At 35.4% G+C, this 12482-nt stretch overlaps 1 protein-coding gene across 42 annotated transcripts in view; it reads left to right on the top strand.

Moving 5' to 3' along the window:
- The window catches only part of MEF2C (myocyte enhancer factor 2C), a 154688-nt gene that overhangs the window by 45635 nt on the left and 96571 nt on the right, over positions 1-12482 (top strand). For 12 of the 42 annotated variants that reach the window (XM_082750463.1, XM_082750482.1, XM_082750466.1 and 9 more), the window contains exon 2: positions 11040-11232. In XM_082750463.1, coding sequence (XP_082606589.1) covers positions 11179-11232 — 54 coding nt within the window. In that variant the 5' untranslated portion in view covers positions 11040-11178. Of the gene's footprint in view, positions 1-7656; positions 7905-8960; positions 9219-10617; positions 10665-11036; positions 11233-12482 lie in introns of those variants that run through there. The other 30 variants (XM_082750483.1, XM_082750467.1, XM_082750474.1 and 27 more) reach the window with 18 other exon arrangements.

Raw genomic sequence — 12482 nt, 5'->3', positions numbered from 1 at the left:
GTTCACAGTGGTGTCCCAGGTACCTAGCATCATGCTTGACACCTTTATGTCTCTGTAACTCAAGATCAGACTTTTTCATTGTTATCTCTGTAAGATTAAGCATCATGAACTTGGCTCACAGTCTCCGATGACATCAGTGTCGCCAGGATTTGATCTGCACACATGGTCCAAGTTGAAATTTAGTTTAGATCTCTGACGAGGATGCACCACGTACATACAGTTGCGTGTCGTTCATTTGCTCCAGAGCCATAGCAGGTAGGACGCGATAGTGCTAGGAGATCTGTACTGCATACGTCCGCCAGCGTTTCATTTCTCACCTTTAACCGACAGCATTCCTGACCAGCGACCCTGAGAAAAGTCCTGAAGCGTTAAAACTGTGCGTTACACAGCACTAGTGTGTTTTACAGCAAGCAGGGCTGTAGTGCAGACTCCTCTTGTCCTGGAGTTTTGCACAGATAAAGGGAGGATATAGTTTTGAGAGGATTGCTCTAACTACAAAGTGCATCCTGAAGGCCATTTAGCTCACAATGAAGGTCTGTGTTTTAAAATAGCACTATAACAAAGTAACTACAGAGTTTTTGGCAAGGGCTTCAACTATTTATAGAACTAAGTAAGGCATAGTAAATAATACCACAGTGCCCAGTTCTCCCTTGCCATAACCCCAAACTTACGAGAAGCACTGTAATTATATTTTTCTACTTTAAAAAAAAAATCATAGTAGCCATTATCAGTTTAACCATACGGAAGCTCAGGCTGAGATTTCTTTTTTAAATGCATAGTTTTGATTTTCAGCAGCTGCGCTGGGTCTTTAATCATATATTATCTTTATGAAGCCTTTTTCTAACATATGTTAATTGGCTGTTTTCTGTGACAAATTATGAGCTCTTACTTTGATGAGGTTCAATTGCAATCATGTTGAAGTCGAGTACGTAGAGTTTCCACCCCTGCTGGCTTCTCAAACCACTACAAACATCTGCACGTCACTGCAGTGCTGAGTAATGGCAGGATTTGGGCTGGCTGATTTCACTACAGATTTTTTTTTTTTTTTCCACAGGATATTTTCAGCTTCTTTGTACTAAATCTGTTGCAGGGTTTGCCCTTTTTAGCAGAAGCATGCTCTAAAATTAACATCAAACCTTATTGGCGATTACTATAATACAGTGAGAAATATTTCATAATACAACACCCTAGCATCTGTTTTGCTTTGCTGAAATTTTAGTGTAGTTTTTAGTGTAGTTATTATACATTTTTAAAAATCAATCAGTTGTTAGGTTGTTAGTGGTTTCTAAATAATCAGCATTTTATAAAAAATATTTTGAATTCTTCTGCAGAGAAGAACGGGTGTTTATTGAGTGGATGACTATTTAGCTGTCGTAAAGAAAAGGCACGTACCACTTTTTCTAGGTATTTCCAAATGTCAGTATGTGAAAGATTCTATTATATTTTCTTTTTTCTTTGTAGTTACATCTGTTGGTTAAGGAATGAAAAGAATTACATGTTCCATCAAGGTTAATGTCCAATAAGGGGCATAGCATCCATTTCAGTTTTCTATCCTAATGTCAGTTTTTAATATATGATTAGGATGAACAGATATGTTCTAATCCATCTGCTCTGAGAACTGTGACAGATAGCCTGCATGGATACCAACAGATGATCAGTGAGAGCTATAATTAGAATAGATGTAAAAATACAGCACATTTGTTTATATTCTCAGAAAAGTAGTCAGGATAATTGATTAAGGCCTTCAGAAACTGTGTCAAACTCCAGTCATACTGAGATGAATTTAATTGTGTTTCTGGCCTGACATCGAAGGTAAAGGACTCTGCGAGTGCGGTTCTCCAAAGCCAAACCTAGGGGTCATATTTCCATACAGGTATTAGAGTTTAGAATAAGATGAGCCAGATGTGAACAGGAGCTACTCCTCCTCATGAGGCTGTTTTTAATCAGCCGTTTCCCTAGAGTAGCACACAATCAATGAGCTCTAAATCCTGAGGCTACCTGCATTCAGAGGAAGGCCTGCGAACATCATTACAGAACTTACAATTGAGTATATGTGAAAAAATTAGAGCAGAAATTAAGGGTAAGAAAGGTTAACTTCAGAAGTCTTACTTTGGTACTGCTCTTTTAGAAGGTCTCAGAGATAATTTAAATGTTAAAAAAAAGTATTAAACCCTACTAAATGTAGATACTAAATTCACTAAAAGATCACTGTAAATAAGCCAAATGGAAAGTTATTATTGATTTATGTCTGAATATATGTATTATTTTGAGAAGGTAGATAGGTCAATTTCAGCATGAGTAAGTAAATCTAAGGTGGGTTGTGGGTTGTTTTGGGTTCTTCATCAATAGTGCTACAGCTAGAGAGCATGGCTTTAGGAACCCTGTGTGACACTTCAGTGTGACTGCAAAGTCAGCGGATGCACTGTGTCTTGAGCGAGTGTACACAAGGAAATTTAGTTCCACTTGATAAGACACATACTTAATTGGCTTTAAGAAAATAAACCAAGGTAAAGAATGATGTGCAAATGAAGCAGAGAACTTGGCACTTGACTGTATGGAAGCCCGTGAGCCATGTGGCTTAATTGGGGCCAGTTGGGATCATTTAATGATTGCTGTCAGAAGATCAGATTTAATTCTCCTTATAAGAAGACCACAGTGGGATAGAGTTAAACAAATTGTCATCAGAGGTTTCAGATGAACAAAGCCTTAATTAGGTTGATTAGGATGCTGTAAAAGAGATGAAGAGAATAGAAAAATTGATGAATCACTGGTTTCCATGTTGAGCCACATGTAACAGCAATATCAAATATCTATATTTTGAGAGACATTATTACAGCATTTTGAATATTATGTATTTCAGATGGAAGGCTTTTGTGTAAACTTTCTAAAATTCTGAAGTTCAACTAGAGACAAAAGTAAATGACATTCAGTGTAAACAGTGGGTGATTTATGACACATATTCTTCTTAATGTATAACAAAAACATTGGCAGGAGGACAGTGGTATGTCTTTCCATTTAAAGCCCATCTTTAAATATTAAATAAAGAGGGAAAATAAATTACAACAGAGGCAAATTATTTTCAAGGACTTGATATTCAATTGTTTAATGTATTATTTGAATACAGAATAAAAACAAAGCCTTTACTTAGAATGTCCTTTTGACCATTCATATCACAATCTTAGTAATACTGTGATTACTTACCAGTGATAATACTCATGACTACTCATGTGTCTTAAAACATATTCTTACTGTTTTATCATCGCATTATGAAAGTCTAAAATGTGGTCTTTCCATTTGCTGCAGCTTCACAGGAAAATGTTCTCTCTGCACACACCCATACACACACACACACACACCAATGTATCAGTTAGGCTAAAAACTGTGCCCAGTGCATACAAGTTTTTGAGAAAGAAATTTATAGAATATTTCCATTTTAATCATGAAATATGATACATGAAGGCTTGAGAAAACAATGAACATAAAATTTTTTTCTGACATGATTATGAGATGTCTAGGAATTCAGATTTTGTTGTAATAAGATGGTGATATGGAACAGAAGCATCTCCCCTTTCAAGCCTGGCTTGATTTGAGGGCTGACAATTCTGTTTCGCTGATACTGGTGTTGTATAGTGCTTTACTTGCTTTGTTCAATAACAACAACAACAACAAAAAATCCAGCTGCATACTCTTTACAGAGAGGTTACAGCTGGGGAACAGAACACAGTCTGTGATGCTGACTGGTAGCTCTGATCTGTGATGAGACAGTGCCTATTTTACCTTTTGTGGTAAGCTCTGCCACGTCACAAAGTGGCCTTGGAAAGAAAACGTGGTGGCTGTACTGTTGTGAAAAATCGGGAAAACAAAGGCATGGTAGAACCCCGGATTAATTACTTAATATGATGAGGAAAGACAAAAAAACTGCGGTGTGGTTCAATAACACAAGGCTCTGGACATATTTAGACCATTTGGAGTTTATTTTGGCATGGGGAATGGAGAATGCTGTTTAAGCTGCCTTGTGAAAAAAAATGTCCAAGACAAAATATACCATGGAAAACCATGACAGGGAAGCTGTGCTTCCCCCGTGTTTAGTAAATTGTTTATAATGCAACACAGTTGTTTAAAGGTGGGTGCCTCCTAATTTCCAGAACTGTGTAAATAAAATGATTTATGTCAGTGATAATAGCAGGTTAAGCCCACTTATTAAATTAATTGCAGAGGTTTTCAAAACGAGTTCCTTTTTAGCCTTATTATATTTCTGACATACATTTCATCTCCTTTTGTCCTTGGGGAAAGATATTAAAGTAGGACTAGAAGCATTAATGTAGAGTTTTCAGCAGCGGTGGTCATTGGGAAAATTGATATATTTCCCTAGTTATTTCTACTTTTGCAGCCTGAAGCTCTTCCACGACTGATACTTAAGAGAAACTTCTTAATTTTTATAACACTGTAAATTTTTCCTTCATGTAATGATTATTGTTAACGAATAAATGAAGCATTACCTGTTAGAACTTGCTCATCATTAACTTTGCAAAGGCTTCATGGTATATCTAAGGACAATGATTCACTTGGTAGCCTCATGGTATAATATGGTTTTTATTTTATGTCTCAAAACTGAAGCAGTCTTACAAGTAGTAGGTCTTGTTCCCAGTACTGCTATGGACCCACTTCACATATAATACCACCTTGAATGACCATAGCCATCCCCTGCACACCAGGAAGTTTGTTCCTGGCGTTCCTGGATGGCTCACTCAGTTAAGTATTCTATTCTTGATTTCTGCTCGGGTTTGATCTCAGGGTCATGGGATCAAGCCCCATGTTGGGCTCTATGCTCAGCAGGAAGTCTGCTTGAGATTCTTTTCCTCTTCTTCTGTCCCTCCCCCAATCATGCTTGCTCGCTCACTCGCTCTCTCTCTCAAATAAATAAATAAATAAATCTTAAAAAAAGAAAAGTCTGGGGGTGCCTGGGGGGCTCAGTTGGTTAAGCATCTGCCTTCAGCTCAGGTCATGATCCCAGGGTCCTGGGATCAAGCCCAGCACCGGGCAGGGAGCCTGCTTCTCCCTTTCCCGCCTCACCCTACTTGTGCGCTTGCTCTCTCTCTCTCTCTCTCTCTCTCTGTTAAATAAATAGATAAAATCTTTTTTAAAAAAAGTTTGTTCTCAGCTCATTGTAGGCAACAACAAGCTGAAGTTCAGACCTGAGCTTTCTAACTCGAAAATTCTTTCTACTTCCACTCCTCAGTATAAATTACTCTTCTTCCATATATGAGATGTATATAAATATGACAAAAGATTAAGTGAGGTTATGGGCCTGCTTTTATATGTAAGAAAATGTTCTCAGGAGTAGTCATTAAAAATAACAACTGAAGAAAATACACACCTGAGAGATGAAAATCTTAAAATCATTAATCAACTAAGTTATTAGCTCCTACTATAGGCCTGGCAGTGGGTTAGATACTGGGATTACGAAAGTGGGAATATGAAAGCAAGACAAAACGGAGTTGGCTCACAGATGTTGAAGAAGACAGGCAATTTCAATTAGGACAAGTGCTGCAAAGGAAGACATGGTGCCATGAGTCCTCATGGGGGATTTGTTGCAGCCATGAAAAGATGGAGTGCTTCCTGAGGAGGTGAAATTAGAGCTGAGATGGAAAGGAAAGGAAGAAGTTAAGGAGACACAGAGGGGAAGGAGGAGCATTCCAGGCTGAGGGGATTGCAAATGCAAAGGCCCTGTGGTAGGAAGGAGCATGACATGTGTGAGGAACAGACAAATGGCATTATTATTTGTGTGTGATACTGTGTTACAGAGACTTGAAGATAACTTGAAAGTCCATCATATTGACACTAAATTGAAGTAAATTGAGAAAATAAGTTTGTGTTTGGCATGATGGTACTTATCCAGTGGTAAATAATGGTTGTTTTTTATTATCTTTAGGAGAGTAAGTTTTGGCTCTGTATCTAAAACTAACTCAGCTTGCATTCATAGCTAAGGTAATATAACATGTTATATAGAATATCATAAACTTAAACGGAAGTAGAAGAATGACTTTCAGGACCAAGGAAATATTTCCCAATTTGTAAGACATCACGTAGTTGAGTAACAATAGGAATAATAATAATTATATCTTTTGAAGTTCAAAATACCTCTTAAGCAAAAAAAAAAAAAAAAAGTAAAAGTTCTACTTGTTCCTTTCAACCAAAATATAATTACATGTCTCATATGTCTTTCAAATATGTCGTGAGGTAGAAAGTTAAATGTATCTAGATGTACCAGAATGAGCCGAGTTTTCCACTTAAAATAATATTGAATCATTTAATTATCTGAATTAGTAATACCAAGCTTGCAGCTTAAGATCATTTTTGTACCTTCCTCAGAATCCAGTTTGTATTTATTTAACAGTATAATTTCCTATGTGATATAGTATGCTTGGTTTTGAGCCGTGAGTTTTTTTAAAACATTTTATGAAGATGCTAGTGTTGTCAAAATGTGAATCAGTGAAGAAGTTATTTGCTAATATGAGTAAAAGAATACCAGAAATCTTTCTTTGCAAATTGACATCACATATTTTAATGTTTTATCATCATTCATGGGCTGTTTTTATTTAAGCAACTGCATTGTGCTTATCGTAGCAAAATACATGCTTTGCGAAGATAAGTTTAGCAGAAGAGAATTAATTTTTTCCCACATCTTTTAATGTGGCATGGCAGTCTCACTCTATGATCAAAACACATAACTGAAGGTTGTGTTTAATTTCTAAATCAAAGTGTTGTGGGAAGATGATTGAAATCTGAAGATGACTCAGATCCACTTGATATGTGGTTTTCTTCCTACAGAAACCTTATGGTAGACTGCCATTTCCATGTTAGAAGGAACCTAATAGTGATGAGATTGAAATAAATAGTTTCACTATATACTGAAAGTTTTTGTTCGTTTCTTTAGTTCTTACTCCGAATTTTTTAAAAGAACTTGGAGACCTTCAATAACATAGGCATCTATTCTCCCCACCCACTGTATCTTTTTTTAAACTATGGGTACAAAGATGTAACCAATATGTCTTACAAACACTGATATATTTTGGGGGAACAGTTTTTGTAATTCCTTTTTTTTTTTTAACTAAAAATAAAATTTATCAAATTGCCTCTTTGCCTGTATAGAATTCTTCCTTTGCCTCAAAGGGTAAATTAAGATTATATGGCTGCATTAGCTATGTCAGATGATTTCTGTTAGGCATGACAAAGGTAATTATGATATATCCCCTACTTCACCAAAGGGAACTTGTTTGTCTTATTTTTATTTCTTAAAGAAATCTTAACAAAATATTAACCTAGAACTGAAATGGATTTTTCTTAGGTGTTTTAAAAATAGAAATAAAAAATTGAGTCCCCATGTCTGGATTTCTGTCATTGTCCCTTATCTGAACCTCTCAAAGGCCTCTCTGTATATGGTGTGCAGCACAGCACACTCAGACAGTTCTGCTCAGAGAAGGAAGTGAAGAGTTTTGGTTCCCATTTTACACTTCTGGAACAGTTTAGGGAAGGAAGCACCTTTACACCTTTTATTGTTCGTGGTTGCTGACATCATATCCTTCCCTGACCAGTCTGTGCGTGTTTCCTGCCATTCTGTCAAGATTCTTCTGTGTTACGCGGGGAGGGATTTGTGGGAGGGAGGGAGGGAGAGAGAGAAGGGAAGGGAGCAAGAAAGAGTGAGGCAGGGAAGGGGGGAGGAGGTGTGTGTCACTCAAGGGAACTTGTTTGTAAAGAGAGAGCTGGGGTAGGAGAAGGATCTTGAGCATCTGTCCACAAGAAATTCTTCTCAACTTGGGTCTCAAAACCACTTTGCCTTCATCTGTCTGCATAGCCAAACTCAAAGTGAACAGAAGCCTGCCATAATGAAGTTCCCCTTTTTAGTAAGCAGCCTGATTTTATTTTTCTTAAATTTAGGTTGACAAAAAGAAAAAAAAAATGCAGAAGACTGTAACTCTATAGAGTGTAACTGTGGTAGAGCATTTCTTTTTCTTTTTTTAATTACTGATTGTTTCTGTGTAGCTCTGTCATTTTCCAAGAATGCTTCTTTCATGTGGAAAGAAGTAGCGGCAAGGCTGCTGGAATTATTTTAAGCTTATGGTTGATTGTACATAATGAAAGTTCTCAGCATAACTTGAAATTCTACTACATGTAGTTTACCTATTCTTTTCTTCATGTACATACAAAACAATTTTAAAAACTACTGAAGTTTTTAAATCTCCTTTTCAGCTTTTCTAGGCCTCCTACAAATTAATACTTGAAACTGACCTTACAATATAATTTTGGCATAAAAATCAGCTTAGAGAAGTAGTTACACCAAGAAAACAACTACTGAGCTATTACTGACCTTCCTAACTCTTTGAGTTTTTACTGACAGCCTTGAAATGTGGTGATCCATAATCAAATGTTCTAAGGCACGTTTTGTGACATATTTCACTTCATGAAAAAATCGCATCATCACCGCGTAGTAGTCTGCATATGTACATAATAATATCAAGTTTTGCATTTTAAAAATGCTCAGAAGACAGCACTTCAAGAAATATTCATTTTTATGGAAAACAAGAAAATATTTTAATTTTACTGAAATTTAAACTTGTTTCTCTTTACATTAGCTTGCATATTTCAAGAAGGAAAATACATCGAATGGTATTTTCACCGACTATATTATATATATATTTGATATACGCATACAAATTTTTTCAGGCAAAATATTTCCCATCCTTTTTTCTTTAAGAATTAAAAAAAAAATCCTTGCTCTGCTCTTTTTAAAAAGTGTTTCTTCTTTCAAAGTTGTGAAATACGGGGTGGTGAGGTGTAGGAACTCTTCTAAGTTTGGCTCATGAGTTCTCTCTCTGCCTTTCTGAAGAGACTTTTCTCGAGGGATGCTTCTCTGCTTGTTTGGTTATTTGTATTTTGAAACCAGGATCTGTCGAAGTTCTTGTCTTCCCCGCCCTGTCACCACACTCTAATCTGTTCACCCTGACCTTCCACCTTAAAGTGAATAAGCGCTTAGGCAGGCATAGTCCTGTAAGCCGATAGTGCCACTGGCCTCAGCCAAATGAAAAGAAAGGAAATTGTCCCATATGCGTTTGTGGATTCATGGGTTGGCTTTTTTGTGATAGAGGAAGCCTGTCTGTCTCTGTGGGGTCTTGCACATGCATGGGAAATGCCATTCTAACGGGCTGCTTGCTTCTAAGGTAAGACTATAGGAAACACAGGAAAGTTGCCCAGTTGAGTGATATTTAAGACGGTTTCTAAAAATAAATAGATGGACAGTGTGTGGCAACGGTGAATATATAATGCAACTGTGCTTTGTGAAGGTTTCATATTTTAATGTGATTTTAATGTCTTATTATAGCTAATTTTTTCATGTGTATTTGTCAAATGTGTGTTATTTATATAACTCTTTAAAATTTTTGAACTACTTCCAACATCCAAAATTGCCGCTGGAGTAGTAATTTTTGATGAGCACTGTGTGGTCATGATGTTACTCAACATATATAGTATTCCCAAGGGCGCATAAGCTGCAGTTTCATAGAAAGGCATTGGGCAAAAGAGAATGGATGGTCTTAGTATTTAAGCAGCGCTTAATCCACCAGAACTAATTATATCATAATAGCTACTGCAATTAGATAATCACAGAAAATTTTAATTTAAAGAAATTTACTCAAGGTGATAAAGAATTTAGAAATTAAATTAAAGAAATCAAAAGACAGCAGATGATCAGACCAAGTGTGTAACAGCTTTCCTGTTCCAGTAACTTTGAATTAGAGCCAAATAATTTATTAAATAGCCAGGACATTGGCTTAGCATTACATAATACATGTGGGAATTTCTCAGGTCCCTCATCAGACACCAGCTAAACAGGGAAATTCTGAGCAATGTATAAAGTAGTTGCATTCTTTGACATAAAACTGGATAGAATAATTGAAGCGGTTGCTTGCAAATCTAGAATCCAATGTGGAATGCTTTCTTGTTAACTTCCACATTTCACGGCAATTCATTTTCATTATGTTCAAGTGTTTTCAGATATAATTTAAAACAAAGTAAAATATATACTTTAAATACTCGGGTTCTCTGGGTTTATTTTATATTCTTGATGATCATTTCTTTAGTTTTAATTCATGAGCTAAAGGTATCTAGTATATAATACTGGGCTTCTGTAATTTTGTATGTTACTCCCCAAAGATATATGATATGTCTTTTTAAAATATTTAAATTTAGAGAACTGATGACTTATTATAAAAAGTGTAGCTATAAAAAAAAGTATCATTATAAATGGAGTAATACTCTAATTTTTTGCACCATTTCTTTTCTGTGAATGATTATCTTTTTTGATGCTTATATTCAAGATATAGCTTAAGGGCTTTCAAGAGGAAAAGGAGATCTCACTGCTGATAGCTGCTTATTATGTAAGATTAAATATCCCATATTATTTTTACAGTGTTCTCATAGCAGTGACTTTTTAAAAATAAGATTAAAGGATTTAGATTTAAATTAGTTGACATTTACATATATCAAATAGCACTTTCATAATAGTCCATCCTATTTGCATAACGAGGGGACGTTATCACCTCTGCTGTCAAAACACGAGATTGTTTTCCCTTCAGAAATGAATTAGCTGCCCTACTTAGCATACACAGGTACATAAAGGTTCATTAACTCTCTGATTTAGGTAATTTTTCATAATGGAAGGGTGAAAATAGTCACCTAATTTCATTAAAAAATATTAAGGAACTCACTGCAAAAGATACATTTCAAGTGTTAGGCTTTGAAGTATAGTTTTTGTCATTTAAATGACTTGTTAAATTACTTATGAGATTATTTTAATTATAAAAACAAACCGTTCCTTTTTGATATCCTCCTACATGGGATAGACCATGTGCTTTTAGTACTTATTTTCATTCATTTGATTGGCTTACTTTCATATAGTTCTCTTTTTAAATTAGACTATGATCGCTCTTATGAAAACGCCTTTCTGTTAAAGTGGTATTTAATTCTTCTCTTTCTTCCAGCAGGAACGAATGCAGGAATTTGGGAACTGAGCAGTGCAAGTGCTGAAGAAGGAGATTTGTTTGGAGGAAACAGGAAAGAGAAAGAAAAGGAAGGAAAAAATACATAATTTCAGGGACGAGAGAGAGAAGAAAAACGGGGACTATGGGGAGAAAAAAGATTCAGATTACGAGGATTATGGATGAACGTAACAGACAGGTGAGTGGGGTAAACTTTTTCCTGTACCATCATTTACATAGACTATTTATTACATTTTCTCCAGGTACTGAAAACATTTGAACTTAGAAACATCCATTAAGAGAAGTTTCAGTGAATTAAATGTGGCCAGTTTAAATGCTAATATTCTATCATGTGTAAAGGGGGAAAAATCACCTTGTCTGTTAGACAAATAGTTTACATATTAATGATTGTTCACTTTTTATTTCAACATAAATTTTGAATGGGAATTGTATTTCTGTAATACGAATACCTTAATGATTAAGAGTTAATAAGCATAACATTGCTACACTGCATGCATCATCAAAGATATTCTTAAATGCATAGGAATGAGGCCTTTTGTGGTCATCCATTTAAAGGTTTAGAATATAGGCTTATAAAAATGGCTTTCATTGTATTCACAGTAAAAGAGACTTTGAAATGTATCCACAATATTTAGTATTGCACTGACAACAATAAACACTCTCACAAAATATTAGTAACTTAAAACATATATATATAATATATATAAGTATATTTATATAAATATATAATAATACACATATAGGCAAAAAACTATTAGTTAATTCATGCCATTATCTTTAAACCATGAATTTGATAAACAGAGGCAAATGATGTTACAGTTTTTTTCTACAACTCCATTGATAATGCTGTATGATCCCATTAATCTATCCTAAAGAATTTATATATCCAAATGCTCTCTATTCAGCAAAGACATGTATATCATAAATATCTGTGATTTGGCTATTTTTCTTCACTCTTGGGGAGAGTGCATTTAGTTAGGTGATATAAGGAGAGTTGGGTGGTTGGTATGCATTCTGATGTTAAATTACAAATAATGGGAGAAATTATGGTAAAGCCAGATTCCAGCCATTACAAATGGATAATGGAACCTGGAAAACAGGCATTCCTTGACCATGGAGAGAAGAATGTTTTACCTGTTGCCCATTTACTCTGGGGAAAGCTAAGAGGATAATTTCCAATATGCCCTCACCAGACAATCCCCCAAATAAAGACAGTCTAGCTCTCCAGTTGTCCCTTTCTGTCTTATTGGAACTGCAAGTGAGACTAGAACTAATTCATGGTTTAAGTTTTTTTAATATTTTTTCCAGTTTTATTGAGAAGTAACTGACATACATCACTGTATAATTTTAACACATACACTGTGTTGGTTTGATTCATATATATTTTTGTGAAATGATTACCATAATAAGTTCAGCTAACATCCTTCA

The sequence above is a fragment of the Mustela nivalis genome (genome assembly GCF_964662115.1).
Source record: "Mustela nivalis genome assembly, contig: HAP1_SCAFFOLD_1155, whole genome shotgun sequence".
Lineage (NCBI taxonomy): Eukaryota > Metazoa > Chordata > Mammalia > Carnivora > Mustelidae > Mustela > Mustela nivalis.
The sequence above is the reverse complement of the archived record's forward strand: the minus strand, read 5'-3'. Positions and strand labels throughout refer to the sequence as shown.